The 27,969-nt window shown below is 44.2% G+C and overlaps 1 protein-coding gene across 1 annotated transcript in view; it reads right to left on the bottom strand.

Moving 5' to 3' along the window:
• The window catches only part of LOC107106002 (contactin-4-like), a gene marked incomplete at its 3' end in the record, with an annotated part of 340,090 nt that overhangs the window by 156,686 nt on the left and 155,435 nt on the right, over positions 1-27,969 (bottom strand). Inside the window, exons 7-8 of the mRNA XM_015406077.1 lie at positions 19,606-19,708; positions 17,841-18,025 (exon numbers count right to left, since the gene is read on the bottom strand). Coding sequence (XP_015261563.1) covers positions 17,841-18,025; positions 19,606-19,708 — 288 coding nt within the window. The remainder of the gene's footprint in view (positions 1-17,840; positions 18,026-19,605; positions 19,709-27,969) is intronic.

Genomic DNA, 27,969 nt, shown 5'->3' with positions numbered 1-27,969 from the left:
AGAGATATGGTAGAGACAGAAATGCAAAACTTTACTCCCTGGAAGAATGTGTTCCTCTGTTCAAACAGTTCAACAAATACATTATACAAGTGAAGGGCAGTATAAAGGTATCCAATAGGGTAAGAATTCCTCCTCTTTGGGAACACCAGAATTGGTCACTTGAATCTGAAGGTCTAAGAGCAGGACACAGGGGCACTAAGTGACAGTTTATTTGTGATTCTGCAACGGAGGGGAAAAGGCTGCAGAGCCGGATACAAGTCAGGGCACCTATGATCAGAGTGCCATTTAAAGAGGGGCTGGCATCATGATATCATTTCAGACCACTCGTGATTGTTCCTAAGGGACAATTAAGTAGATGTTCGGCACAAGTATGCATAGCAAAGGCTCAAATCAGTTTGCTTTTTAAAAAAAGGCTAAAATGCTTGAGCTGTGTTGATAATGCTGGTGTAGTGATGAATAAGAGAGGAACTACAACTCATGCCATCCTGCAATTTAATTGTGAATACATCTAAAAGCAAGCCCTAAACCTTGCTGAGAATTTTCCACCTCCAAGTACCACCTACCGAATTATGAAAAGTGCCTTCTGCCAGTAACTCTAAAAAAGGTCCCCAAGGATGTGAAACAGATCTCAGATCAGTTTGATATCAGAACCCATTTACTGCTTCTGAAGGTCTCCTTTAAATATATGTATTCTAATTTAGTTGGGTGACTGCATCTCATTTAGACTTATGGAATTCATGGGGGAAACTACAGGCATTTCCTCCCATGTCACAAGTAGAAAAAAGGAAGAAAAAGAGAGAGAGAGAGAGAGAGAGAGAGAGAGAGAGAGAGAAGTCTTAAAGAGCAGATAACATTTTTCTTCCATACCCAAAATCTTTAAAACTTTTTGCTATCTCTTGTAATGCTATTTTACTTGCTTTTCTATGGATTTTAAAAGGTAAGAAGATGCTGTTAGTTCCATGCTTGGATCTTCTTAGTAATTTTTACAGAGAGCAATTCAGGTATTTATGGCCCTGATTCAGAGCTCTCTCTTACATCCCCATAGGGTTTTGTTAATGGAAACTGGTCTTCCCAGGGAGTTTTTAGTTCAAACATATGTGGGCCTGGAAGGGTATGCACACTCTACCATCCCTGTATGACCCTGATTCAAACTAGCTGCATATGTGCAAAATTCACCTTGAAAAGGGTTATTCATGATCTCCATTTTGTCTCATTTAACTGTTTTATGTATGCCACTGAAATGATGTTTCTGGCTGCCCCGGGGAGAAATTGGGGGAAATTGTGCTAGCTAGCTGAATAACATCTCACAATCTGTCTGCTGCTTCTCACAAGTATTCAAAGCTGTAACATGCCCAGAGACACAACCCTTGGGGACGTGAGTAGTGTTGCCATGTCCTCTGGCCAATGGGTTGGGGGGGGGGGGGAAGGTTGCCGACTCTGGGTTGGGAAACTCCTGGAGACTTCAGGGTGGAGACAGGGACCCCAGTGGGGGCACAGTGACATAGAGCCCACCCTCCAAAGCATCCCTTTTCTCCAGGGGAACTGATCTATGTAGTCTGCAGATGAGGTGCAATTCCAGGGGATCCCCAGGTCCCACCTGGAGGTTGGCATCCCTAGCACATGAACCAATAAAGGCAGCTCTTAACTTTTCCAAGGCTGTGATCACACACAGTAAATAGTCCACTTTCAATGCACTTTCCAACGGGATTTTGCAAGTTCATATAGTAACATCCAGTTGGAAAGTGCATCGACAGTGAATTATTTAGTCTGTGTGATCGCAGCCCAAGTGTTGAATCAAATGGCTGAAAACAAGAGGACTGTCTCCTTTATTTGAAGCAAGCAGGGAAATTTGAATTTCATCTTCTCTTTTTTTTCCACTGCTCACGGAGGCAGATAACATAGTTTAAAAGAGTAACACTGTGAGAGCCAGATTTTAATCTCCAGGGCATACATTGTGATAGAACATTTCACAGAGAAAGGCTGCAAGTAAGTGACAAGTTTGATTTTCCATATCAAATATGTTGGAGTGCTCCTTTCCTTGGATGTGAACTTTTGACCTGCTAGAAACAACATGAAAAGCCAATGCTAGGATTGCAGTTTTATCTCAATAAAGATGTACGATTTCCCACATTAAACAGAGAGAGAGAGAAAGAAAGAGAAGTTACCAATGTTTTTTCCTCTTCATCTAAGCTATTCTTGACAAGCTATTTTCACATTGACAGGTTTGGAATGGATAATTTGTGTGAATTTCAGAGGCCATTTTCAAAGTTGATGTTTTCAAAACAAATGGGCATTTCAAATTTTAATGGCAGCTAAATAAAATTATTCAAGAGACAGGCCACTACAAATCATGCATTAATATTGAAAAAATATATACCAGTGAGGACACTACTAAGCAAACACTAAAACTGCTTTTATAAAATGCAGCAATGTACTATTAGTTAATAAGCTTTTTGAAATTCACTTGGGCATTTAATACAGTTTTAATATACACAATTAATGTAATCAGTTATCTTACTTTACTTAGTTTATAAAACTGAATAGTTGTCCAGAGCAATTTACACATCTGAAATAAAACCCTGCTATTTCTTTTAAAAATAATTTTATGTGTTATAATTTTTGCTTATATTCTAATGATGCTTGTACAGTTGGCTTTATTAACAGCTCTGCACACCGTGAGATTAAATTATTTAAAATAATTTTTAAAAACCCTTGGAAACAAAATAGAAACCACTATGGGTATAAAAGGATTGGCTAAATAGATTTAGTGCATCAGACACAAGATATTAGGTAGTCACAGCTGTACCAGCTAAACTTGCTAAACTGTTTCTTTTTTTTGGGGGGGGAGGCTTTAGAGGAAGTTAGAATAATAGGGTTTGAAGGGGGCATAAAGGCTATCTAGTCCAGCCCCCTGCTCAATGAAGAATCACCCTAAATTTATTTATTTATTGCAGGTCATAAGATCATAATCGACCGTATTGAACACTGCCGTTAAATCTAATAGCAACAGCAGTGCTGACCCACCTTGATCCAGATGTCTACAGAGGTCGTCTGTAAGGGTGACCAGAGCCATCTCCATCCCATGGCCAGGGCGGAAGCTGGACTGGAAAGGGTCAAGAATGGAAGAGTCATCCAGGAAGGCCTGGAGTTGTTCGGTCACCGCTCTCTCAACCACCTTACCCAGGAAATGTAGGTTTGACACTGGGCGGTAGTTGGTTAGGACCGTTGGGTCCAATGATGGCTTTTTCAAGAGTGGGCGAACTACCGCCTCCTTTAAAGCCTCTGGGAAAGTCCCAGTAGATAGGGACAAGTTGATAATTTCTTCCAGAGGGGCCTGAATGCTCTCCCTGCAAGGTTTCACTAGCTAGGAAGGGCATGGGTCAAGGAGGCAAGTAGTAGGCCTCACAGCTACCAGGGTCCTGTCAACTTCCTCCTGGGTGAGTCGACTGAAGTGGTCCAATAGTGGACCAGAAGATGGACAAGGGGTTTCCAGCTCCTTTACTGTCTCAATTGGGGCCAGGAGGTCCTGATGGAGTGCCCTGACCTTATCTGCAAAATAGCTCACAAATGCCTCACAGCTGATAGCCAATTCCCTACTAATTGGTCTGCCCTGAGGCAGAGTTGTAATGGACCAAATAACTCTAAATAATTGGGCTGTGCAAATACTTAAAGTCATGTCCTCCCTCAACCTCCCTATCTCCTGTCTACATTCCTTCGAAGTGAGGCATCCAGAACTGCACACAGGTGCAGCCTGACCAGTGCAGTGTACAGTGGGATTAGAACATCTTGCTATTTGGATGTTACACCTTTGATGACACATCCCAAGACCGCATGAGACTTTTTTGCCACTGCATCACACTGACAGCTCATATTCAGCTTACAGTCCACCCACACCCCCAGATCTTGTTCACACCCACTGCTACCCAGAAGTGTGTCCCCCATCCAGTATGTATGCTTCTCATTTTTGCTACCCAGATGTAGAACTTTGCACTTATCCTTGTTGAATTGCATCTTATTCACATCCTCCCACTGTTCCAACGTGTTCAGATCTTGCTGAATTCTATCTCTATCTTCTGTGTTGTTCACTACTCCTCTCAATTTGTTGTCTGATGAGTAGTCTCCCGACCCGCTCATCCAGATCAGTTATAAAAACACTGAAAGGTGCTGGGTCTGGAACTGAGCCCTGTGGCACCCCATTGGATACCCAATCAGATGAAACACCATTCTAAACTATTCTTTTGAGTGCAGTTCTCCAACCAGTTTCCTATCCACCAAACTATTCTACAGTCTAGTCTGCAGTCCTCCAGTTTACCCATCAGAACATTATAGGAAACCCTATCAAAAGCTTTACTGAAATCCAGTTAAACAATGTTGACGACGTTCCCATGATTCAATAAATTCATCACTTGATCATAGAAAGAAAAGACATTGGTCTGGCAGGACCTGTTGTGGTCAAATCTGTGCAGGGATGGCACCAGGCTGCCTGGAGACCCATCGTGCTACTCCTGGCGTGGACCGTGGGAGGAGGAGCCAGGTTCCTGGAGTGAGAGGGACCCTGCAGGTGCTGGCTGCGTCCCAGGAGCAGGATAAGCCAGGCCACAGGACTGCAAGCTCAGCCGGCAGGATGGTGGGGGAGGCAGTGATCTCAGCACAGGTCATGGCCATGGTGAGCAGGAGCCAGGAGAGGACACTGACCCTACCCCAAGCTGAATAGATGGGAGGCAGGGAAAAGGGGCTTAAGGGAACAGACACCCTTGGTCAATGGAAGAGGGACCTAGGCTGAATGATGTGTATAGGGACTACTGGGGAGAGGGAAAGGGGTGGGGAAGTGGGGCTGGGGGGCATAAAAGGGGGCAAAGAAGCTGGTGTCGAGGATATGGGGAGGACAAACTGATGTCGGTTGAGGGAGAGTCGAAAGAGTCAGACTCCAGAGGGTGCCTGCTGGCCAAGGCCCTTCACCTGCTTTCTGAGACCCCAGCAGCCCCTTTACAACCCCCTGAACCATGGCAGAGGGAGGAATCCCCACAGGAGGCCAGCAACAGCCTGACACCCGGATCACCGAGTTGTTCTTCAGATGCTTGCAGACTGACCCCTTTACAAGCTGCTCCAATATTTTTTCTGGAATAGAGGTCAGACTGACTGGTGTGCAGTTTCCTGGGTCAGGAAGACTGGGGTAACATTTGTCCTCTTCCAGTCTTGTGGCAAATTTCCTGTCTTCGAAGAGGTCTTGAAGACAATGGACAAAGGCTCTGCAAGCTCTCTAGAAAGTACTTTGAGCGCTCTTGGGTGCATACTATCTCACCAGGGGATCTGTACTCAAACAATGCAGCCTGGTGCCTCTCAGCAATCTCTCCGTCCATGTCAAACAGCAGTAGGTGAGTGTGGAAGTTAATGAAGCACAATCACAGAAGTAAGGTCTGATCTGTTCAGGAGGGAGAAAATCCTCCACACAGAATATCAATGGAAAGAGGCACTCCTGGCTACAGCTTCCCCATGCATTTCAAAACACAGTTGCAAGTCCAGGATTTTTTGGGGGGATTTTTCAGCCAATAAGACAAGGATACAGGTACCCCATCTATCACAAACAAATTCATCACTTGTAGGACAGTTGAATCGCTTACCAATTTTATTTTCCTCTTGTCTGGATTGAATTTCAAGTTCTTTTATCCATTAGATACACAAGACATTGGTTCAAGACAGAATGTCCCTCCTCCTCCATGGAAGCCTGACCAAAGTGGCACTACCAAGGAGGTTTTGGCCAGAAGGGCTCCCATTATCCTATGGTGCTGTTACTTCCTGGTTCTTGTCTCAGACTCATTTATGGAACAGTTAATGTCACATCACTCCTCTTCGCTCCTTATGCAAAAACAGTCAGGTTTCTTTGCCTCCACCAGTGTTTCTGCTTCAGCTGTCAACCTTGTTGACCTCCAATAGGCCATCACAACTTTTCACTTGGAAGACAATTCCTGTGACAGTTCTCCAGGTTTCAGGGGCAGTCCCATGGCGCAATCTACCAAGGCAACCCTGACAATGCTAGCTAATTTTGGAGAGCGCATCAAGAAGAAATGACTATATGCATGCATTAGATCAGAAGTGAGAGCAAAGTAATCAAGAGGAGAAAGAAAGCACTGAATAGAGAAATCAGAAGAAGAATCAATATGATGTTAAAGCCAACAAGAATAAGAGAAGGAACAGATGAGGAATAGCTGGGCCTGATTTACACAGTATAGCTTGCCATAGTCTAAGTTTGTGATGTGATGAATTGCATGAGTACTTGCCACAAGCGTGGCTTGCTGCTAACATTAATCTTCATTGCACAATGTAAAGGATTCTCCTTTTTAAAAACAATCCCACGGCAATGTGTTTCCTCTTCTCTATCTCTTGGTGCTCTGAAGTTTTTTAAAAATCTCATAAGTCATTGGTAGTTTTCTAAAAGAAGCTGTAGAGGCAGGGCTGGCCCAAGTTTTTTTTGCACCCTAGGCGGGGCTACCTTCTGGCGCCCCCACACACCCAATTATGGGGTTGCCAACCTCCAGGCAGAGCCTGGAGAGAAGGAAGTCCTACTTCTCTCCCCCTTTAGGCGAGCGAGGAGGCGGCGGCGAGGTTTCCGGGCACCCAAACCAAAACACCCCACATTTGGATTTACAAAAGCCGACCCCGGGCGGAGGGGGAAGGTGAGGCGGCCTTGCACTCCCCTTTCGCGCCCCCCCATGCCCCGTGGCTGGGAGCAGCAATAGCACGCAGGCTTTTGGCGGGGGGGAGGCACAGTTCGGCACCCCATCCAGGGCCCGGCGCTCTAGGCAAATGCCTAGTTCGCCTAGTGGGTGAGCCGGCCCTGTGTAGAGGCACCAGTTGTTATGGATGCATCAATATGGTTTTAGAATAACACAGGCTTGTCTGAGGCAGAGGCAGAACTGAGACAGCTGGGCTGGGAGAAAGAACCCAGGAGAGAGCTGCTGGGAAGCTGAGTGGTTTTTTGCCATTCCTAAACTGCTAAATTTCTGGGGAGCATTGACTGAGGCTGCTTTATGAGAGGACAGAGTCTGAGGGTGAGTGGGTGCTTGACGCCTGCTGGAAAGTGGTGCTTTTGTCTGGGTCCTTTGGTTTTTTTTGTCTGGTCTGCTGATCACTGAGCAAGGACAGTTTGCCTGGGGCTGACTGCAGGCCCCATCCTTTGCTGTTGCTGCTGGGAGGTGGGGGCTGTGGGCCTCTAAATTGTAAGGTTCCTCCTAGGCAGAGGCATGAGGGTGAGAGTCAAAGGGCTCTTGACCTGAGGATCAAGCCTGAGGACCCTGCATCACTCTAGATACCTTTAAATCACTGACCAATTATGAAGGTAGAAAGCCAGCAGTGGAGTGGGGGCTATCCAGTGTTTTGCAGAGAGTGCCACGTGTACGATTATCGACCCACTGGGTGGAAATCATGGGTGTGTGCTTCTTGCATGGAACTCGTGGCTCTCAGGGAGCAGGTTCACTCCCTTGAAGCTAGGGTTGCAAACCTGGAGAAACTGAGGCAGAGAGAGTTTTGGGGAAGAGACCCTCAGCTACTTACCAGAACAGTCCCACTCCTGTGCTGGCAGCTCTTCTGTTCTTGTGGAGAGTGAGAGTCTCAAGGTCAGAGGGCATCAGTCTGAGGAGGATGGATGTAATTGCCTTAGAAGGGACTAATCCCGAGGGGAAAGCCAACAGGAACTGGGGAGCCTCCAGTTCAGGACAAGTCAATCCAAAGGGATGATTGCATAAATACTCAGGGTAATATTGATAGGAGTGTAATAGAACTTGGGAGTGAGGGCCATGTTTGGCAACCAAGGGGCTGAGGGAGGTGAGGATTAATAGAGAGGGAAACACATTATAGGTGTCTATATGGCAGTGCTAGAAGTGTCCTTGCCGAGACGGGAGAGCTGTAGTCCTTGGTGTTCAGTGACAATTTAGATATAGTAGGCATCTCAGAAACATAGTGGAATGGGGAGAACCAATGGGATAAAGTCATTCTTGAGCATAAGCTCTATAGGCAGGATAGGGAGGGATGGGTTGTTGTTATTGTGTTGTACATCAAAGAGGGCACAGAATCAAATAAGCTAGAAAACATCAGGGGAACGAACTCCACAACAGAATCAATATGGGTAGAACTACTGGACACTAAGGATTACGTAAAAGTAGGGGTGTAGTATTGTCCACCTGATCAAATGGAGAAGAAAATAAGGGAGGTGACTAAAGCAGATAAGTTTTTATACTGGGAGACTTCAACTACCCTCAAACTGACTGGGTAAACATGTGCTCAAGTCATGCTGTAGAAATTAGATTCCTAGACATGACTGTGTACTGGTATAGTTGGTCACAGAGCCGACCAGAGGGGTAGTGATCTTAGACTTGGTTCTGACTGGGTATCAATACCTTGTGAGAGAGGTAGAGGTTGTTATACCAGTTGGGAAAAGTGACCACAATGCTATTAAGTTCAGCATTCAAATCAATGGAAAGTTACCTCTAATGTCCAAAACTGCAACATTTGATTTCAAAAGAGGGAACTTTACAAAAATGATAATAAGGGAATAGTAAAAAGAAAGCTGAAGGGGAAACAGAAAAGAGTCAAATATCTAGAGGATGCTTGGAAGCTAAACTACATTAAAGGAAGGCCAAATAGAATGCATTCCACAGATTAGGAAAGCCACTGCCAAGTCTAAAAGAAGGCCTGTGTAGTTAACAACACAAATCAAAGAAACTATAAAAAGTAAAGAAGCTTCTTTTAAAAAGTGGAAGGTCTGTCCCATTGATTTGAACAGGACGGACCACAGGCTCTGGCAAAAAAAAGAGAGTCAATAATTAGCATGCAAAAACAGATTTTGAGGAATGGGTTACTAAAAGCATAAAGACAAAGGATGACAAAGGAATAAAGGGATTGCTAAAGGAAGATAGGGAGATGGTAGAGAAGCTCAACAACTGTTTTTCTTCCGTGTTCACTGTGGAAAGTGTGGGGCATGCCATAGCCTCTATTTTCATGAAGAGAGTATAAAGAAACTAAGGTGACCAGAGATGAGGTTCTGGACCTACTAGGAAAATTAATAACCGATAAGTCTCCAGCTCCTGATGGCATCAATCCAAGAGTTCTTAAGGAGCTCAGATGTGACATAGTTGATCTACTAACCTGTATATGTAACCTTTCACTAAATTCAGCCACTGTACCAGAAGACTGGAAAGTAGCAAATGTGACACTGTTTTTAAAAAAGGAATCAAGAGGGGAACCAGAAAATTACAGGCCAGTCAGTCAGCATCAGTCCTAGGCAAATTAGTAGGAACTGTAATCAAAAAACAAAATTGTTAGGCACATAGAGGGACAAAGGCTGCTGAGGGAAAATCAGCATGGCTTCTGCAAAGAGAAGTCTTGCCTCACCAACTTTTTGGAGTTCTTTGAGAAAATTAACGAACATGTAGAAAATGGTGACCTGGTCGACATTATATTCCTGCGCTTTCAAAAGGCTTTTGACAAGGTACCTCACCAAAGACTCCTCAGTAAACTTAGCAGTCATGGGATAAAAGAATGGGTACTTTTATGGATTAAAAACTGGTTAAATGACAGGAAGCAAAGAGTAGGGATCAATGGACAGTTTTTACAATGGAGGGAAGTAAGCAGTAGGGTCCCACAAGGATCAGTCTTGGGGCTGGTACAATTTAATTTATTCATAAATGATCTGGAACTAGGGATGAGTAGTGTAATGGCCAAGTTTGCAGATGACAAAAATTATTCAGGATGGTGAAAACCAAGGCTGACTGTGAAGAGCTCCAAGAGGACCTCCACAAACTGTGTGAGTGGGCAACAATATGACAAAAGAAGTTCAGTGCTGGTAAATGTAAGGTGATGCACAATGGGACAAAAAATCCCAATTTCAAATATAGGCTAATGGGGTCTGAACTTGCTGAGACTAGAGGGGAAAAGATCTTGGGGTCATAGTGGATAGTTCAATGAAAGTGTCAACCCAGTGTGTTGCAGTGGTGAAAAAGGCAAACTCTGTGTTAGGGATTATTAGGAAAGGGATTGAGAATAAAACAGCCAATATTGAGATGCCTTTGTATAGGTCTATGGTGCAGCCTCATTTGGAATATTGTGTACAATTCCGGTCACCGCATCTCCAAAAGGACATTGCAGTGCTGGAAAAAGTACTGAGGAGGATAACTAAGATGATTAGAAGGTTGGAGCACCTTCCCTATGAGGAAAGGCTGAAGAGTTCAGGACTTTTCCATTTAGAAAAGAGACAACTAGGGGGGGGCATGATAGAGGTTTATAAAATAATGCTTGGGGTGGAGAGAGTTAACAAAGATATTTTTTTCTTCCTCTTCCAAAATACAAGAACTTAAGGGAATCTAATGAAACTGATGGGCAGTAGTTTCAGAATGGAAAAAAGGAAACACTACTTTACGCAGACAGTGTTTAAAATGTGGAATCTGCTGCCAGAGGATGTAGTGATGGCCACAGGGATAAACAGTTTTAAAAGGGGATTAGATAGATTCCTGGAGGATAAGTCTATCAATGGCTACTAGCCTCTCCATATTCAGAGATACTAAGCCTTTGAATTCCAGAAACAGGAGGCAACAACAGGGGAAGGCCTAAGCCTCTATGCCCTATTGTTGGCCATCCAGAGGAACTGGTGGATGCTGGACTAGATGGACTATTGTTCTGATCCAGCAGGGCTCATATGTTGTTATGTTTGAAGTGTGCACTAAGGTCCTAAGCTATGTTCCAGAATGGCAGATTTGTATTCATTTACCATGAAGCTTCCTTTCTCAGTGGTCCAGGAGTGGGACAGTCCTTCTTCTTGGAATTAGGTTTCTCCTCCTAAAGCAGGGTCGGTCTTGTTGATTGATCCAGCTGGGGGAGAGTCCTATCCCCTGGGACTGTCCCAGTCGTCTCCAAGCCGTGAACTCCCCCACAACCAGTTTTTTCTCTGATTGATTTTGTGAAATCTGTAGAAGATGTCTGCGAGGAATGCTGTTGAATTCTAGAGAATAACCGTTGGACATCGTTTCCAATACCCATTGGTTGCTCACTGTCCCCCACCAACGATGTGCAAAGAATTGTAGGTGGCCTCCTATCCCCCGGTTTGTGCTGCATTGGCATAGTCAGGCTGGGATTCCCTTCTTGTTGTTTCTGGTCCCTTGGTCGCTTTTACAAGTAAAGGAGGGCTTGTTGTCACGTGCTCTGCTTTGCCATGTCCACTTCGATGATCTGGTATAGCTTGGATGATTTGCTTTCTTGGTGTATCGAAAGGACTGGTACCTTTTTTGGGTTTTAAAGTCCTTTTTTGATGACAGGACCTTCTTTTTATCCTTGTTTTCTATTAGGTATTTGTCTAACCCTTCTCTGAAGAGGTTGACACCTTTGAATGGGACTGCTGCCACCTTGGTCTGGGCCAACGAGTCCAAGTCCCAATTTCTAAGCCAGTTATGCCTTCTAGCTGCTACACTGCATGCCATGGCCCTTGCTGACTGTTGTATGGCACTGAGGGTGGCATCTGTTGCAAACGCTGTCGCTAGACCTATCTTCTTCAGTTCTTCTTTAAATTCCTTAGGAGTAGTACTTTCTGCAGAAGCCAGGTCCAATGCCACCGCATAAGCAGCTCTTACAAACATAGAATTGGCTGTGGATGCCCTCAGCGAGCAAAAGGAAGCTTTGAAGTCCTATTGTATTGATCCTTAGGCAAACCATCTGCTTCCATAGGAGGGACAGAATTAGAGGCCAAGCTAGTGACTGGATCATCCACTACCGGTAGCTTGATTCTCTTGGTGGCTTCTGGAATAAGAGAGTAAAACTTGGGGAAAAACTTGGTTATTGGCCTTGGGTCTCATAGGGTGTTCCCATTCCACTTTCATGATGCTGTAAAAGGTTTCTGGGAGTGGGAGGCAAGTTTGTGTCACTGAAAATTTGGGCATCAATTTTCCTGATCCCGATTGGGATGCTGGGTCATCCTTCTCCTTAGACTTTGGTGTTAGTTCTAAGGTCCTCAGAACCTTGGGGAGCAGGCTCTTGTGGTAAGAGTCTAGTCTGTTTGGTAGGAACCACTTCTTCCTCTTCCTCAGGCAGTTGTCCCTCCTCCTTGTCAGATGATGCCATAGAGGATTCAGAGTCTCCCCGTTAGAAGTCCAACAGAGGACTACATAGAAGAATGTTCCTGTCCGTCCTTTTTTGGTCTAAGAGGTGAACAGGAGGCACTGCTGGATGCATATCTTTTTTGCATGAGATTTTTTTGGTTGTCTGACTCTTATTGGGGCTGGCCTTGTAATACCAGACTCTTTAGCTTCCTGTATCATCTCCCTAAATTCCTTCCTCAACTCCAGCTTTAACCACTGCAGAAGGTTGGATTTAGCATCTTCCCCTGTTAAGTCTGTGTCCAAAGACTCTTGCGTAGACAAAGAGACAGATTGTCTGGGGAATTTGAAATCACTGCCCTGTCTCCCCTGTCTCTGTGAGCTAGATGGGCCAGGTCTGTTCTCCATTTTGAGATATTGGGAACCTGGGGTAAAGTGAAAGAGAAACTTGCTATGAGGAGTGGAACTAATAAAATGGCTGCTACCATTATTCCCCCACCCCATCTCTTTCTCCATTTGTAGCTTTGTCTGCCCTATACTACGGGGTTGCCATCCCAGGACCAGCAATGGGGATTGCAGGGCCTCAGGAAAAAACCCACGGGTGATCTGCCTCTGTCCGTTTCTGCTTGGATGGACCCCAGGACATTATTGCTTAATTCAGGGGAGAAGGTCTCTATCCCCTCACCCAGCTGCTGGTTCCCAAAGGTTTTCCATTCAGTGGGGGTGGGCTCCCTGCTTCCGCCTCCCCCAAAGGCCGCACGTTGTCCTCAGAGACCATCAGGTGCTTACCATGGGTCTGTGGGGTTGTTTTCCCGGCCGTGCCTTCTCGCTATGCCAGGTTCTCCGCACCCAGGGACTGCACTGGATTGTCAGCTCGGCCCTGGGCACCTTCACAGGCTCCCCGCTCCACGGTCCTGTTATAGAAGGGAGGTGGACTCTCCAGCTCAAAGGGGGAGAGTCCTGTGGGGGTCTGTGGTAGGGCCATGGCTACCGGGGATCTCCCAGTGCTGCCAGCCCACCTTGTATGCCACCAACCATGGCTTGAACAAGGAGTCTCCCCCAGTTTACTGTTTGCTGTCGATTGCAGTCCGAAAGGTCCACCGGGAGTTCTTTGCTGGATCGTTTGCTCTTGGAGCCAGATGAGTTCCATTCTGCTTGCACGGCAGGGCCAGTAAGACTGGGACAGCCCCAAGGGATAGGCCCCTCCCCCAGCTGGACCACTTAATGAGACCGACCCTGCTTTAGGAGGAGGAGCCTAATCCCAAGAGGAAGGACTGTCCCACTCCTGGACCACAGGAGAAATGAAGGCTGGTGACCTTTAATGATTGAAATTATTAGTCAGAAATAATCTTGGAGGAGAATTTTGAAGCTGTACACCATATTCTGATTGGACCAGGAAGTGAAATCTAAAACTAGAGGGATAGGGAAACCTGGGGTATAACCCTTTGTCAGGTCTCCAGCAAATCCTTGTGTAAGCTTTAGTAAACTTTCTGAGAAAGGAGAGGCACTCTGAATCTATCTGTACGGAGAAGGATCCTAAGTAATTGTAACTCTGTCTAGCCAACTACTTGTCTTTTGTTTTTCTAGTACTCTATATCATTCTGCTTGCTTATAGTTTGTTCCCAATTATCTGAACTTTCTTGTTGTTATGAAATCTTTTAAAAAAATTTACTCTGTTTTTGGAAAATAGACCTCTTAGATTAAAAACCTACCCATGGATCAACCACCTGGATTTCACTTATTTACCAGGGACACAGCTGTGAATTGGACAACTTCGAAGAAGAACCTTCAGGAAAGAGGTGGAGCACGTACAATCCTGCAGGCTCAATAGCATGACATCTACCCTTCCAAAGTTCATGACGAACAGGTCTTGTGCCTTGTGGAGACAGTCAAGTTTCAAGTTTTATGCTGTGCCTCCAAAGTCTACAAGTTTTTCTTGCCTTTAACAAAGGATAGAGTTGGGCACCTAGAGCCCCAGTGCAAACTGGGTATCAGCTTCCCAATCTTACTTGTGCAACTTCTTTGTAGTGTCTCCAAGAAGGGGAGGAAGTGAATCTGCTAAGATTCTCCAGGCTAGAGGTACTGTAGTCTCTTGCTCAAAAGCCCAAGGTGGGTGGCTGTATTACTGCATTAACCTGTATGGGCAGCAACAGGGGTCGTTTCGTAGAAAAAGAGCTAGGGGGACTCATTAGCAGAACTCATTAGCACATGCCACACCCCCTGACATCACCGGAAGTGTGTCATAAGGCCACACACCCCCGCCCCCAACGGTCCCAGCTACCGCCGCCGGCCTTGCAGCTCCACTGCCGAGCCCCATGAGGGGCCCAGTGGTGGACCTGCAAGGCCGGCGGGAGTGCAAGGAAGCCCCACAAAGGACCTCCCTGGCCCAAGGCAGGCAGGGGTGGGGAGAGGCAGGGAGGAAGCAACTTACCCTCCCTCTTCTCCTGCCTCCTCCTGGCTGAATGAGGGACGGAAGCAGGGGGTGGGGCTTCGTCATGTGCCCCGCCCCCCGTACCTCACCCGGGGGAACTGCGATCCCCCCCGAAATGACCTCTGGGCAGCAATGAAAAGAAACAAATCCCCAAAAGATCAACATGTAAATTACTAAATGGTGGCTTCTTACTATGCTGTTTTAAGTACACATGGTCAGGATGGCTTAGACGTTCAGGGCTGCTCTCACTGATTCCGGGGGCTGGGGCAAAAGTCAAGGATGCCCTCTCCCACTTCACTTTTATTCCCTGTGGACAGACTCGGTCCAAGCTTCAGGCACTCTTGAGATGATTTGCAGTACAAGATGCAATATGCAGCTGGTGTACATTCTCAGGGAACAATAATGAATGCTGCAGCTGCTTCTGTCTGCCAAACACACAACACAATGACCTTGAGAGCCAGTGTGGCATTGTGCTCAGTGTCAGACTAGGATCTGGGAGACCCAGGTTCAAATCCCCACTCTGCCATGAGAGCTTGCTGGGTGACCATGGGCCAGTCACATAGTCTCCTTGTGCAAAATCAGCCCTTGTCATTAGACACTTCTTTAGGTTCATTAATTCCAGAGGGGTAGCCTATGCAGCAAAATAAAGACAATTCTTATGGCACCATAAAGAGTAACATAGTTTTATTCCGTATAAACTTCATGTACTAGAGTCTGCTTCTTCAAAGCGCTGACTAGTTCCTCACTATGTAAAGGGCTTTAAAGTAAACAGACAGCAGATCCAGAGGGCATGAAAAAATGTAGGCCGTATATGGTAAAATGTAATTATGTAAAATTCAAATCCAATCAAGAAAAACAGAGACAACACTCAAAAGCTATGTGTTTACGGGAAGACTACAATAAATAAACAATATTGATATAATGGATTGGGAAAAACCACAATTGATATTTTTAATTATAATGCTAAATATTTACAAAAAATGTATGCTGGTAAAGATAAATTTTACAAGTAGACATTGTATGAGGTACCTTACTAGACAAAACCAAGATGTAAATGGAACCCCCAGGTTTTTAAATGTCTTTTGTATGTCTGTCTGTTTTTGTTTGTTTGTTTTAAAAATAAAACCCTAAAAAAAAGTTATGTGTTCACTGAACAGCTGTACTGCACGGGAAGTTTCAGGTTTTGCTAAGATAGTTCACCTGTAACACCAAGTCCTTATTTATGCCAAAGGGAGAGGAAGTGTGATACTTTAGGATTAGATAACACATTTATTACGGGAACTATAATCTGTTAGGGTTTACATTCACACTGTGCTTGAATCCCAATAGTTCATGAGAAGATTTACATGGAAAGGGTCTGGTGTGGGATGGCTGCATTACTTGTTTTACAGCTTTCATCACAGCAGCCCAAACAGTCCAAATTAACTTTGTTCACGAGCTTGGAAGCTAAGCAAGGTCAGCTATGGTCAGTACTTAGATGAGAGACCACAAAGGAAGACTGTGATTGCTGTGCAGATGAAGGCAATGGCAAACCACCTCTGCTTGTTTCTTGCCTAGAATGCCCCATGCATGGAGCTGCCATAGGTCAGTTTCAAATCTGCAGCCCGTTGGTGGAAAATGCCATCAAGTCACAGCTGATTTATGGAGACTCCATGGGGGTTTTTCAAGGCAAGGGATATTCAGAGATGGTTTGCCATTGCTTGCCTCCACATCATGACCCTGGTATTCCTTCCTCCCATCCAAATACTAGCCAGGGCCGACTCTGCTTTTATTAATTCAGTTTATATCCTGCTCCTTTCCCCATCAAGCAGGGCTCAGGGCGGCTGCTTAGCTTCTAAGATCTGATGAGATTGGGCTACCCTGAGCTATCGAGGTCAGGGCAGCATGTACTTCATCCTTAAAGGCATCAGCACAAAAAACAGGGAGGGGGGAGCTGAATCTGAGCCCTCCACTATACATAATCTAATGAACACTTTGAGGAAAGGAATAACAGACCCCTTTACAGCCTTCATACTGCCCCATACCAGAACAGCTTGTCCCTTGCTACTTGCCTACCCAATGTTTCTGTTAACAGCTCACTATTTCTCGTGCAAAAGAGCCAGCCTACTGCTGTTTGCCTCTAATATCTTCCTGTTGATCCTACATGTGGGAATTTGCCTATATATGGGGGGAGGAAAACATATCAGAGGAGTGAATTAGAAATGGGTGGTGGAAATCCTTACTAATACAGAAACATGAAGGTATATTCAGAGAACAAGACTTTAAAGGTCAAAAATGGAGGAGAGATCTATGCAATAGGATTGCCTGCTCTAGGTTTGGGATATACTGGGAGATTTTGGGAGTGAAACCTGAGGGGATGAGGTTTAGGGAGCAGAGGGACTTCAATGGGGTTTGATGCCATAGCGTCTACTTTAGGCTTACCAAGGTCCGGCGGGGGAATCGTATTTCTTGGCAGGAGCCTTGCCGCGGGGACGGCTCCACACGCTGCACCCGCTGTCGCCAGGATGTGATGCTCCGCGTCGCTCTGGCAACGGGACTCCAAACAGCCCCGTTGCCAGAGCAATGCGGAGCATCACATCCTGGCGACGGCGGGTGCAGCGCGTGGAGCCGTCCCCGTAGCAAGGCTCCTGCCAAGAAATACGATTCCCCCGCCAGACCTTAGTAAGCCTAGTCTACTTTCCAAAGCAGCCATTTTCTCCAGGGGAACTGATCTCTGCCACCTGGAGATCAGTTGTAATCCCAGGAGATCTCCAGCCACCACCGGGAGATTCACAACCCCAACTATGTAAGGTGCTCTGGGTCTCCACTGGGGAGAAAAACAGTGTATAAATGCAGCAAAGTAAAAATAAAAATAAACCTTCCTTTCCTGTATCCTGTGAAGTGTATACTAATGGGGAAAAAATTGTCCTGAACCTGCAAGAAGCAGTTACAAATAACAAAAGTTAACCAGAAATTAAAATTCTAGCAATGAAGGAAGCAAATGGCTATATAAATAAAACACAGGCCAAAGCAAATACAATTAGTCCAAGTGCACACAGTTTGCAGCCAGATGTAGGAGAGAGACGTCAATTGCTTCACAGCCCACTTTTTACATGTTGCCAAACTGATCTCTTTCCTACAACATACATTTTCATTTCTTCCTTCGCTTTGCAGCCGCAATCAATATGCCTGCCTCAGAGGTTTTTGTTTTATATAAAATTACACTGGCTGAGCAGTCCTATTTGCAAGACAAAATTTCAGAAGAAAAATCAACATTGACAATGCAACAAAGCATTTACCGCTTTTTTGGCCTCAGCTATAATGAAAAACAGGTGAGTAAATAATCTAGATACCGTAAAACGTCAACTGGCCCCTGGCCACGTTCCTGCCTCTCACATTTTCAGCCACACACTCATACAGGCCAGAGTCTTCCTGTTGAAAGTTTGGGATTTCAAGAATACTGCTTGATTTGTGCCTCCGAGCTTTTCTGGGGATTTGTTTTCCATCTGCTCTCTTCCAGCTGATTGTAGGAACTGGGCTGTTTATCAACAACAACAAGGACAAAAGGGCAAACAATCTGATAAGGGTGACATTCTTTTTAGCTGGATTTTACAAATGCACACACAGATATTTACAGATAGATATAAACATAAATCCACATGCACTCTCTCGCCTTTCTTTAAACATGCCATAAAACATTGCAATAATGTACACAAAAAGTACTCGTCTCACACAAATGTTCTAGTTTGTGTGTCCCCCACATATCCTATTACAGTAAGTTGCCTCCTAATGGAAAAAAAAACCCACTAAAAACCCCTTTCACAACTTTGGTAATGCTTCCCTTGCCTAACTGTCTGGAAGAGAACCAGGCAAGTGGCTATTTGCAAGCTTGATGTATTAATACCCAGAATTTTATTTCTTGGCAGAAACATCTCCCAGGTAAAACAGGTTTGAGATGCATAATCTGCATCTTCAATTAACAGTCTCCAAATCTGGGCATTTTAAAACATATTGCCAGTAGAATCTCCTCAGAGAACGTTTGCAGAGCTCGTCCACTATAGTGCAGTTGAAATGCCATATTTCCTAGGGCATGTTATGTGAGGTTGTGGTGCTCTGAACGAAAGAGCATTTCTTTATAATGAAAAACATGTCAACTACACAGACCATTTTACACTGAGTTTCTTAAATGCTCTCTAGGCCAGCCTCGTAGATTCTCTTCTTTCTCCCATTGCCTCTTCTAGAGTCAATTTGATTTTTTTTTCATTTAAGCAAAAACACTCCCTAAGCAAAGGTTTGGTAGACTTGGCAGCTCAGGCCTTGGGGTATGGGCTTCCTTTCCTTGATTTGAACAGAAGTCCATTCCTTTCGGGTAAAGATATATATTTCAAATTTCTTCCAGCAGCAATTTTTCATCAGTCTATCAAACTGGAGTGTTTTATCCTGACATGCATCACGCTGTGCAGCAAATTGTATCAATAACTTTCCTTACTGAGCACATGACAGGATTACTAAGCAAAGTAACCTATCCTATGGACATCTGTCTAGCAAGTGATTACAGAAAAAGTGATCAGTCCATCAAAGTTACATGTATGTGGGGTATGAATATGTCAACAGGAATGGAATCGGAACAACTGGATGGTGTGCAAAAGATAAAAGCAACACTGATAGATATGCTTCACATTTATATCCTACTCTTCCTCTAAGGAGCTCAGTCTTGGGCCGCCAGTCTCCAGGTGGGGCCTGGTGGTCTATTGGAATTACAACTGATTTCCAGACTACAGAGATTAGTTTCCCTGGAGAAAATGGCTGCTTTGGAGGGTGGCCTCTTTGGAACTACATCCCTGCTGCGGTCCCTCCTCAAATCCCACCCTTCTCAGGCTCTACCCCGAAATCTCCAGGAATTTCCCAACCTGAAGCTTGCAACCCTAGGACTGGTTATCTCATCTTTCCCCTCACAGAAATCCTTTCGGGCAAGTTAGGCTTCAGAGAACAAGACTGGCCCAAGATTACCGAGTGAGTTCCCCCACTCAAGTTTATAACTAATATTTTAACATTTATACAACATCAGTTTCTTACAAAACTATTCTTCAGCCAAACAAGTGAAAGGCAAAAACTTACTTTCCAAGTGCAAAGCACTCCAGTCTCACAGTTGTTCCTTTTGCAGATGGAACCATTTCTGGGAACTGCACTTCTATTTTTGGCTCATATTCACCCATCACTCCTGTGAACATATAATAGATGCTAAATTGGCTTGAATTTTGCATTACATATCCTTAAGTATTCCTGGGCTGTTTTATACATCATTACGTGCCCAATTAATCTGTTCATTTCAAACAGGACCTTGTCTCCACAGCCACACACCATGGGCTCCCTCTGCCATTTACTGCCAGAGGAAAATTTGCTTTGCAGCTCTCAGCCATCTGCCTAAGATTGCATCTCATCATGGCTCCTTCCTTTTTCATTTTTTATATCCTTTTTGTGAACAGGAAAGGGCTAATAAAGTACAATCAATGCCTTTTGGAGAAAGCAATACAGAGCAAACAACTGTTGCAAAAATGTTGATAAAGCACTGAGGCCTAATCAAATTTCCTATTAACTTTAATGCGGAATATCCTTTGAGATTCTGCACTGGGTTGTAGTTGCTTTAACTTTTACTGCCTTAGTAAATCATGCATCATATTGGAACTGAGTGTTGTTGTGTTTTTAGTTAAACTGGGTTTAAAAATTGGGGGACATAAAACCTATCATAGATATGCTAAATCATCACAATTCTTATAAAATGAGTAGCTTCTAGGACTGGTTACATCTGATTTCTTTAAAAAATAATAATAATAACGGTTATGCTGAAACACGTACATACAGTTTCAGAACTTAAGCCTTCTCTTTGCTGTACATTTTAATCAGCTATAAGAAAAGTAGGTTAATACAGTAGAAGACCGAACATCCTGTAGTACCAAGGAAGTAATAATCACTAACATTAGATTTCAATTAGCTTGCCATTCCAGTTGTCTTTTACATTGGACTTCCACCAGAAACAGCTGTGACCGCTTTCTTTGTCATATCACAGTTCCTACTGATGGTCTGTTCCTCTGCCATGAAGGACTTTTATAAATATCTGAGGTAGCTCGAAGGTGGCCACCACACCCATGGTAGTGCTACATCACTTCCAGCTTGGGCATATGTGATTCTGGCTGGGCTGATCATGTCACGGAGCTTCCACCCAGCCCCCACATTTTATTTATACAATACACCCAAGAGGAAGAGTGCTATAACCAAACAACTTTAAAGGAGATGTGTGACGGACTGCACTTTTTAAGAGGCTTACAAGTGCTGTACAAAGAACTGAAGGACTGTGAAGGGTTAGTACTTTACAGAAACTGAGAGCCTTGAGTGACAGGCTGTTCCAAGTAATCTGATTGGTTAGCATCAGCTGAGCAAAAAGAAAAAGTCTTGTGAGAGTTGGATGCTGAGGAGATCTAGTCGGATTTCTGCCTTAACTGAGAAGAGATGTATACTGAGACTTTCTGAGAATAGCCTTGACAGAAAAAGGGTTTAGTGCTGACAGAGTCAGATTTCTACCTTGACTGAATACAGTCTGAATTCAGCATTAGCTGAACACAGACAGAGAACTGGGGGGAAGTTTGGCAAGTAAGTTTGGGTAGTAGAGAATACTCACATTCAGGCCAAAGGAAAGGGGATAGATCTTCAAGAGAGAGAAGAAAATTCTCTACCCACTCAAACAGGGAGAGTTATCTCAGAACAGTACAGGATTCCCTGGTCTGGTGTGATTACAAACTGCCTATAAAGACCTTAAAAGTCAACAAACAACTCAAGAAGAGTACTGGTGTTCCAAGAGAAGGGGTTTGGGTACTGGGAAGAGTACCAGCCTTCTGGACACCAAAAGAGTCAGTAATTACTTAAATAAAGTGAACTAGAGTGTTTGGGAGAACACTGGAACAAAAGCCTCCCAATATAAAGATCTAAGTAACCGTGAATGAATTAAGAACCTCTCATTAGCCTGATATAAAAAAATCTGTGCTTGTACTGGTTTTACCTCAGTACTTTCAACCCCTGATTTCACTTGACCTTTCCCTTTGATGCTAAATAAAACCATTTGTTATTTTTGAATTTTAAAAGCATCTTAAGTGCCATTTTCAAGGGTTAAAGGGTGATCCTGTCCTTTTGCTCGGGATCCTTGGATGAGCTGAGATGCTGATAGCATTAAAAATCAACAGTACTGCCAATGCTTAAATAGATATGTATGCATATACACACATGGTGCTTAAACTTCACAAACAAGTCACTAAACAAAACATCGTGGGGAGGAACTTCCAAAGTCAGCAGAACAGAGCTTTGTCTATGGTAATCTAAAACCAAGATTCAGATTATATTTTAATGTGGTGAACACTGAGCAGCGCCTCTGCAGAAGATCTTGATGGTAGGTTTGTATGGGACAAGCAATCTTCCAAATAGCCTTAGACCATTTAGAGCTTTGAAGAACCACATTTTGAACTGAGCCTGGAAATAAATGGGCAGCCAGGGTCATTCTTTTTAAAAAGGCAATATAGTTCTCTGTAACTGACATCAGCCAGACACCAGCCAGCAATCTTGCTGCTGCCTTCTGGAACAAATGGATCTTTCAAAAAATCCCACACCCTAGATCAGGGGTGGCCAAACTTGCTCAACGTAAGATCCACATAGCATAAATGTCAGATGTTTGAGAGCCGCAAGACATGAACAAATATTACACACACATTTTTATTGGACAATATGCAAATTTGCTCTGTATTAGCATTAAATGAGACTGCCAAAAATAAAAAAGGGGTAAAAACAGAAATTGATAATAATATTTATTCATCTAAGAGAAAGAGAGAGAGGTATAAAGAAAGAATGAAAGAGGTGGAAAGAAAGAGAGAGAGAGAGAGAGACAAAAAAAGCAAATAGATGGAAGGGAGAAGGGGGGAAGGAAGGAAGGAAGGAAGGAAGGAAGGAAGGAAGCGAGAGAGAAAGGAAGGAAGGGAGGGAGAAAGTGAAAGAAAGGTGGAAAGAAAGTAAATAGATGGGGGAGGGAGGGGAGGGAGAGAGAGAGAAAGAGAGAGGGAGCAAAACAAAGAAAGCAAATAGATGAGGGAGGATGGAAGGAAGGAAGGAATAGAAAGGTGGAAAGAATTAAAGAGGTGGGAAGAAAGAAGGAAAGAGAGAGAAAGAAAGAACAATAGAAATAAGAAAACAAATAGATGGGGAGGGAGGGAGGGAGGAAGAAAGAGAGAGAGAGAGAGAGAGAGAGAGAGAGAGAGAGAGAGAGAGAAAGAAAGAAAGAAAGAAAGAAAGAAAGAAAGGGAGAAAGAGAGAGAAAGAAAGAGAAAAGAGTAGTTGAAAGAAAGCAAATAGATGGGGAGAGAGGGAGGAAGGGTGAAAGAGAGAGAGGTGGAAAGAAAACAATGAAATGGGGAGGGAGGGAGGGAGGGAGGGAGAGGGAGAAAATAAGCAAATTTAACTTTAAAGACTCCCCCCCCCCACTCCAGCTGGCTTGGCTTCAAGAAGGGATTTAAAGAGACAAATGCCTTCTCCAAGCCAGCTGGCAAGGCGGGGGGTGTATAGAAATTTTGCTTTCTGCTTCTATATTCACATGCCTTCTCCTGTGATGTCTTTGATAACATGCTGTGTCTTAGTTTCCTGTTGCAAGCCATATGGTGAGGCCTCAATAGCCATGCCATATAACCACACATTCTTTCACACCTCTAAGTGGAAGAGCCAGGCCTGATGGCTCCTGGCTCTGGCCCACATGCAAAAAGTCACGTAGGCAATGGAGAAGCTGGAGTTTGGGGTCATGTGACTGCAGGCATGGTCTCCAAACTTCTAGCCTATCCCCACACGCAGCTATGACAACCAACAATTGCACACATCCCATACCCACTCGCAATTGGCTGATGGCCACGGCTGATTGTGACTGGAATTGGGCTATAATTGATCGATCCCGATGGGAATGAGCTCTCTTGCTCTTAGCTCTCCCTTCTTGTCATTGTCTGTTTATTGCACCTGGAAATGCTGTCTCTTGGAAGACAAAGAGCTGCTTTGTGAACTGGAGCACATGGGTGCAAGGATGGGATTTCTCTTCAAAATCCCTTGGTACTTGGACAATCCTGGACTGTGGATGTTCAGACTTGGTAACTATGAATCATTAATGTTTAGTTAAGGCAAAGAGCCATAGGTTTTTCTTGTTTTCAGTAATCTCTTATATAGTCTGTTTTGCTATAACCTGTACTGAATAAAAATTATTCTTATTTCTAATGGGTCTCTGATGTTGTAACTTGCATTCCAAGTCTTAATCTTGTACCTTCTGCTCACCATAGAAGCTACCTTTGTAAGATTAAGTGTGCATCTCTGGAGTGAGTTCCTAATGTGTCCTGTCCCGGGTGCCAACTAAGGGTTTGGAATCTCTCCCTTAGGAAAAGCAGGGACTAGTGAAAAGAGGTTCTGGTGGCACATTGTTCTGAAACCAGAGAGGGTATAGACCATCTCGTAGTTTGTTGTTTAATGTACTGAAAAAGTACAAGATTCCCGCCCATCCCTGGACTGGCTTGGGTGGGCTAATCTTGTACAGGGGGTGCTTTGAGAATGCATTTAAAGTTAAAGTTGATTTCTTTTTCTGCCCCCCCCCCCACTTCAAGCCTACCCAGGAAGGGTTTCACTGGCTGGGGAAGGGATGACCAATTGGGGAGGCATGCCTCCCCTTCGCTTCCCCAGCCATCCTGCCGGGAGCCACATAATATGTGTGAAAGAACCGCATGTGGCTCCCAAGCCACAGTTTGGCCATCCCTGCCCTTGATAAAGCACATTACCTAGTCTAACTGGATGGTTATTAGTGTCAATAACTATGGCTAGATCTTGCTTTTGCAGGAAAAGCTGCAACTTGTGCATCAACCAAACTTGAAGAAAAGGGCTGGCTACCACAAAGAAGACAAAATATTCTTATAGATCAAGGTGGGCAGCTGTGTTGGTCTGAAGCGGTAGAACAAAGTTTGAGTCCAGCGGCACCTTTAAGACCAACATAGTATTATTCAAGGTGTGAGCTTTCGTGTGCAAGGCACACTACATCAGGCAATGAAATGTAATTACAGATCATATTTGTATATATAGGGGTAGCTTGTTAAATTGGCATGCAAAATAGTAAAGATGTTTTTTAACCGATCAAAAGAATGACAATAATGTGGTGATGGAGAAGAGTTTTACAGATACCACGAACTGCCAAAAAAGACAAATGAGTGGATTCTAATTCAAGTCAAGCCTGAACTGTCCATAGAAGCTAAAATGACTAAACTGAGTCTACTGTACTTTGTTCACATTACAAGTCACTAGAAAAGGCAATAAGGCTGCGATCACATGGGTCAGTATATCCGGCAGATCTAAAGGGCACGATCAGACAGCAACATCTGGGAAGCATCCCACAGTCATCAGCAACCCATACTGCTCCACCGCAGAAGGAGACTAAAAACACACCAGAGAAAATCTGGTAGTAAACAGGTTGCAACAGGCCACGGACAGACTTTCCCTTGTCTTATGAAAGCAACAGGACATTTTGGAGTTCATTCATTCACAGGGTCTTAACACACACATATTTAGATACAGAACCTAAGCCCAAACATGTCCTTCCAAAGGATGGGATACAATCCCATTTGAATCCACACTTTGCCATGGAAACTTGCAGGGTGACCTTGGGCTAGTCACACACATTCAGCCCTAACCTATCTCAAGGGTTGTTGTGTATGTTGTGTTGTGTGTTGTATAAAATGGAGAGGGGGAGAGTACTGTAAGCCACCTTGGGCCCCAGCTGTGAAGACAAGTGGAGTATAAATGGTCTATAAATAAATAAATAAATAAACAATAAAAATCTATTTAAGTTTCTCTGCCATGGGGCATTCATCCCACCATGATCTTCGGAGATGGGTTCTGCCTCAGGATTCCATCCTTCTCTAGAAATTTTCGGTGTCCTCCTTTAGTTTTTTCAAGGGATACCTGTCCTGACAGTGGCCATTCTCTTCTCTACAATCCTTTCCCTCTGGATCTAGAATGGAACTGTTTCTCTGAGTCATAAAACTTCAGGCTGCAGCTACAGCTCACAGGAAGCCTTAATGAGTAAGCAGTTGGGTCATCCAAGGAAGGATAACATAAGATACAAAAAGGCAAGCCCAACTGAATACAGTACCCTTGGCCAGCTAAGCAGGGCAATGGTCCACAACCACTGTAGATTAGTCTCTGGAAACTCATCTGAGATTAGGCGAGGCCTGCCCCAAAATTCGAGAGCCATGATATAGCCCTTCGTAAGTCGTTCATATTTCTTTTTAGGAAGTACTGCATGATGCACACTTAGAGATGACAACAGCAGGAGGAAGAGACTCCTCCCCACCTTTTAATTTGCTTTTCTCCTCACACAGCCTTGTAGGGATGCTTTTTTAATATATGATACTTTCAATTTATTGATTGCTTTTTCCCACCCATGCGGGCTCAGAGCGATTTACAGTTACTCAGAGAGACAATGGACTAACAATATATTTGTGGGGGATAGGGAAGACAACATACAATATTTAATCAGACACACATTGTAGCTAGTCAGAGGATTCATCTGCAGGCTGTATCAGTCATGTCCCGACGGCATGTATTCCGTCTGCTGGCTGATGACGTCAGGGCTTTTGATGTCACACTGCCACCGCCTGGCTGATTCACTCCACTGCAGAGGAATGCCGAAACAGATTTTCCCCACTTTTGATCTTGCCGCACTGCAAATGTCAGTCCTGGCAGCTAACACCTACCAAGGGGAGTGGTGTGCCCACCCCCTTACGGGTGGTCCCCAATTTATCTACTTGCCGAACCTTTCGAATCTCTGGGTAGAGGATGAGCTAGGGACAAGGCCTGGTTGCTCACACCAGCACGGGGCTAGAACTGACAAAGCTTGGCAGTTCAGATGTTATAGTTATGCAGGGGATTTACCCTCCTGTGCCACCGCTCCCCTTTGATATCTTAAAGGAATCCCAAATGAAATGTGTGTTAATTCTTGTATCAGGTCTGTCTTTCTAGTCTTATGTGTGTCAGCACAATAACAGGTTGCATCTTTTCATCTAGTTTGCTTCAGAGACACTCCTTCCATAATACATAAATCGCAGCTGCCACAGGAAATCAGTCATCCAAAGAAAATATGCTAAAGATACTTGTATGCATTGCATGCTAAACAGTCAGAAAACACAAGTAACTCTCAGTACTCTATTTCTCTCAATAGGCTACCCGAATGGAGCATATGCTTGCCCAAAGTTTTCAACATCCGTTACAAAGTACCCCAAAACGAATCCAATTTTTAATGGCCCCACACAGAGATGGACTGTAAGACCCTGCAGAATAAGAATACTGATAAGCAGGGCACATAGCTCTGATGGGAATCTGCAAATGGATGGAATTGGATTACATATCACAACCTGGCTACTGATTTACCTGCATAGCACTATTTTTCATTCTATGAGAGTAGCAAAGATGAGAGCACCATCCTCTCTTTTTCCCCCTTGCTGCAGCATTACAGGGAGAATCCCATTTCATATCAGCTTTACACAGACTCCTGAGGCCTCTAGAATAATTTCTGGACTGCTCACAACAGCGTTCTCCTAAGATCAGGCTCAAGATAAAATCACAGAAAATGCTATGGAAAACTGAATAAAACCGCAACTAGAGCAAGATCGGTGCCATGCGGTTATCCTCTTCACATTCTCTGGTATTTCCTTGGTTCATGAGCTAGAAATGAGTAGAATCTACAGGCAATTTAAGGGGGGGGACCATAAAAGAAAGCCAACATGGCTGCAAAGAATATGGCTACCTCACCTCAATCACAGAAATGTGTGGGAGACAGTAACAGATTTGCCAACCAACCAACCAGGAAAACAAAAACACAGGCCATTTAAACAACAACAACAACAAGAAAAAACCGGTGGGCTAGCTGCTAGAAAATTAACAAGCAAGGCAACTCCTCTGTTCTGAGTGAGGCTGGCCACCCCAATAGGATCTCTATATTTCTGCATCTCAAAGACCCTCTAATTTAGATGCCGGAAGTCTGGGTAAAATAATCCAGTTGACAGCCCTTGAATGCAATAATTTCCTCTGGATGAACTCACCTGCGAGTAGCCAAACTGCTGGAATGCTCCAAAGAGCACACTGGAAGGCTTTTCGTTCTCAGCTTTCAGAAGCTCCCTCACACTTGATTGATTTGAGTTTCCTGGTCAATAACCTAAGGCTACAGAACTCCCCTCTTCATTTGACCTATTCCATTAATTTAATCCTGAATGTAGGAGAATATCAACAAACTGCTGCTACTGCCACTGCTGTCTAGGACCAACCCAACCAGGTCTACCAATCTGGTCACTCAATAATTCCACCTGAAATTCCCATGCCTCTTTCTCACTTCAGTATCCATCCAGCTATGAATCCTAATTTCTGCTGCTC

Source organism: Gekko japonicus, unplaced genomic scaffold, assembly GCF_001447785.1.
Source record: "Gekko japonicus isolate JY-2015 unplaced genomic scaffold, Gekko_japonicus_V1.1 scaffold608, whole genome shotgun sequence".
Classification (NCBI taxonomy): Eukaryota; Metazoa; Chordata; class Lepidosauria; order Squamata; family Gekkonidae; genus Gekko; species Gekko japonicus.
The sequence above is the reverse complement of the archived record's forward strand: the minus strand, read 5'-3'. Positions and strand labels throughout refer to the sequence as shown.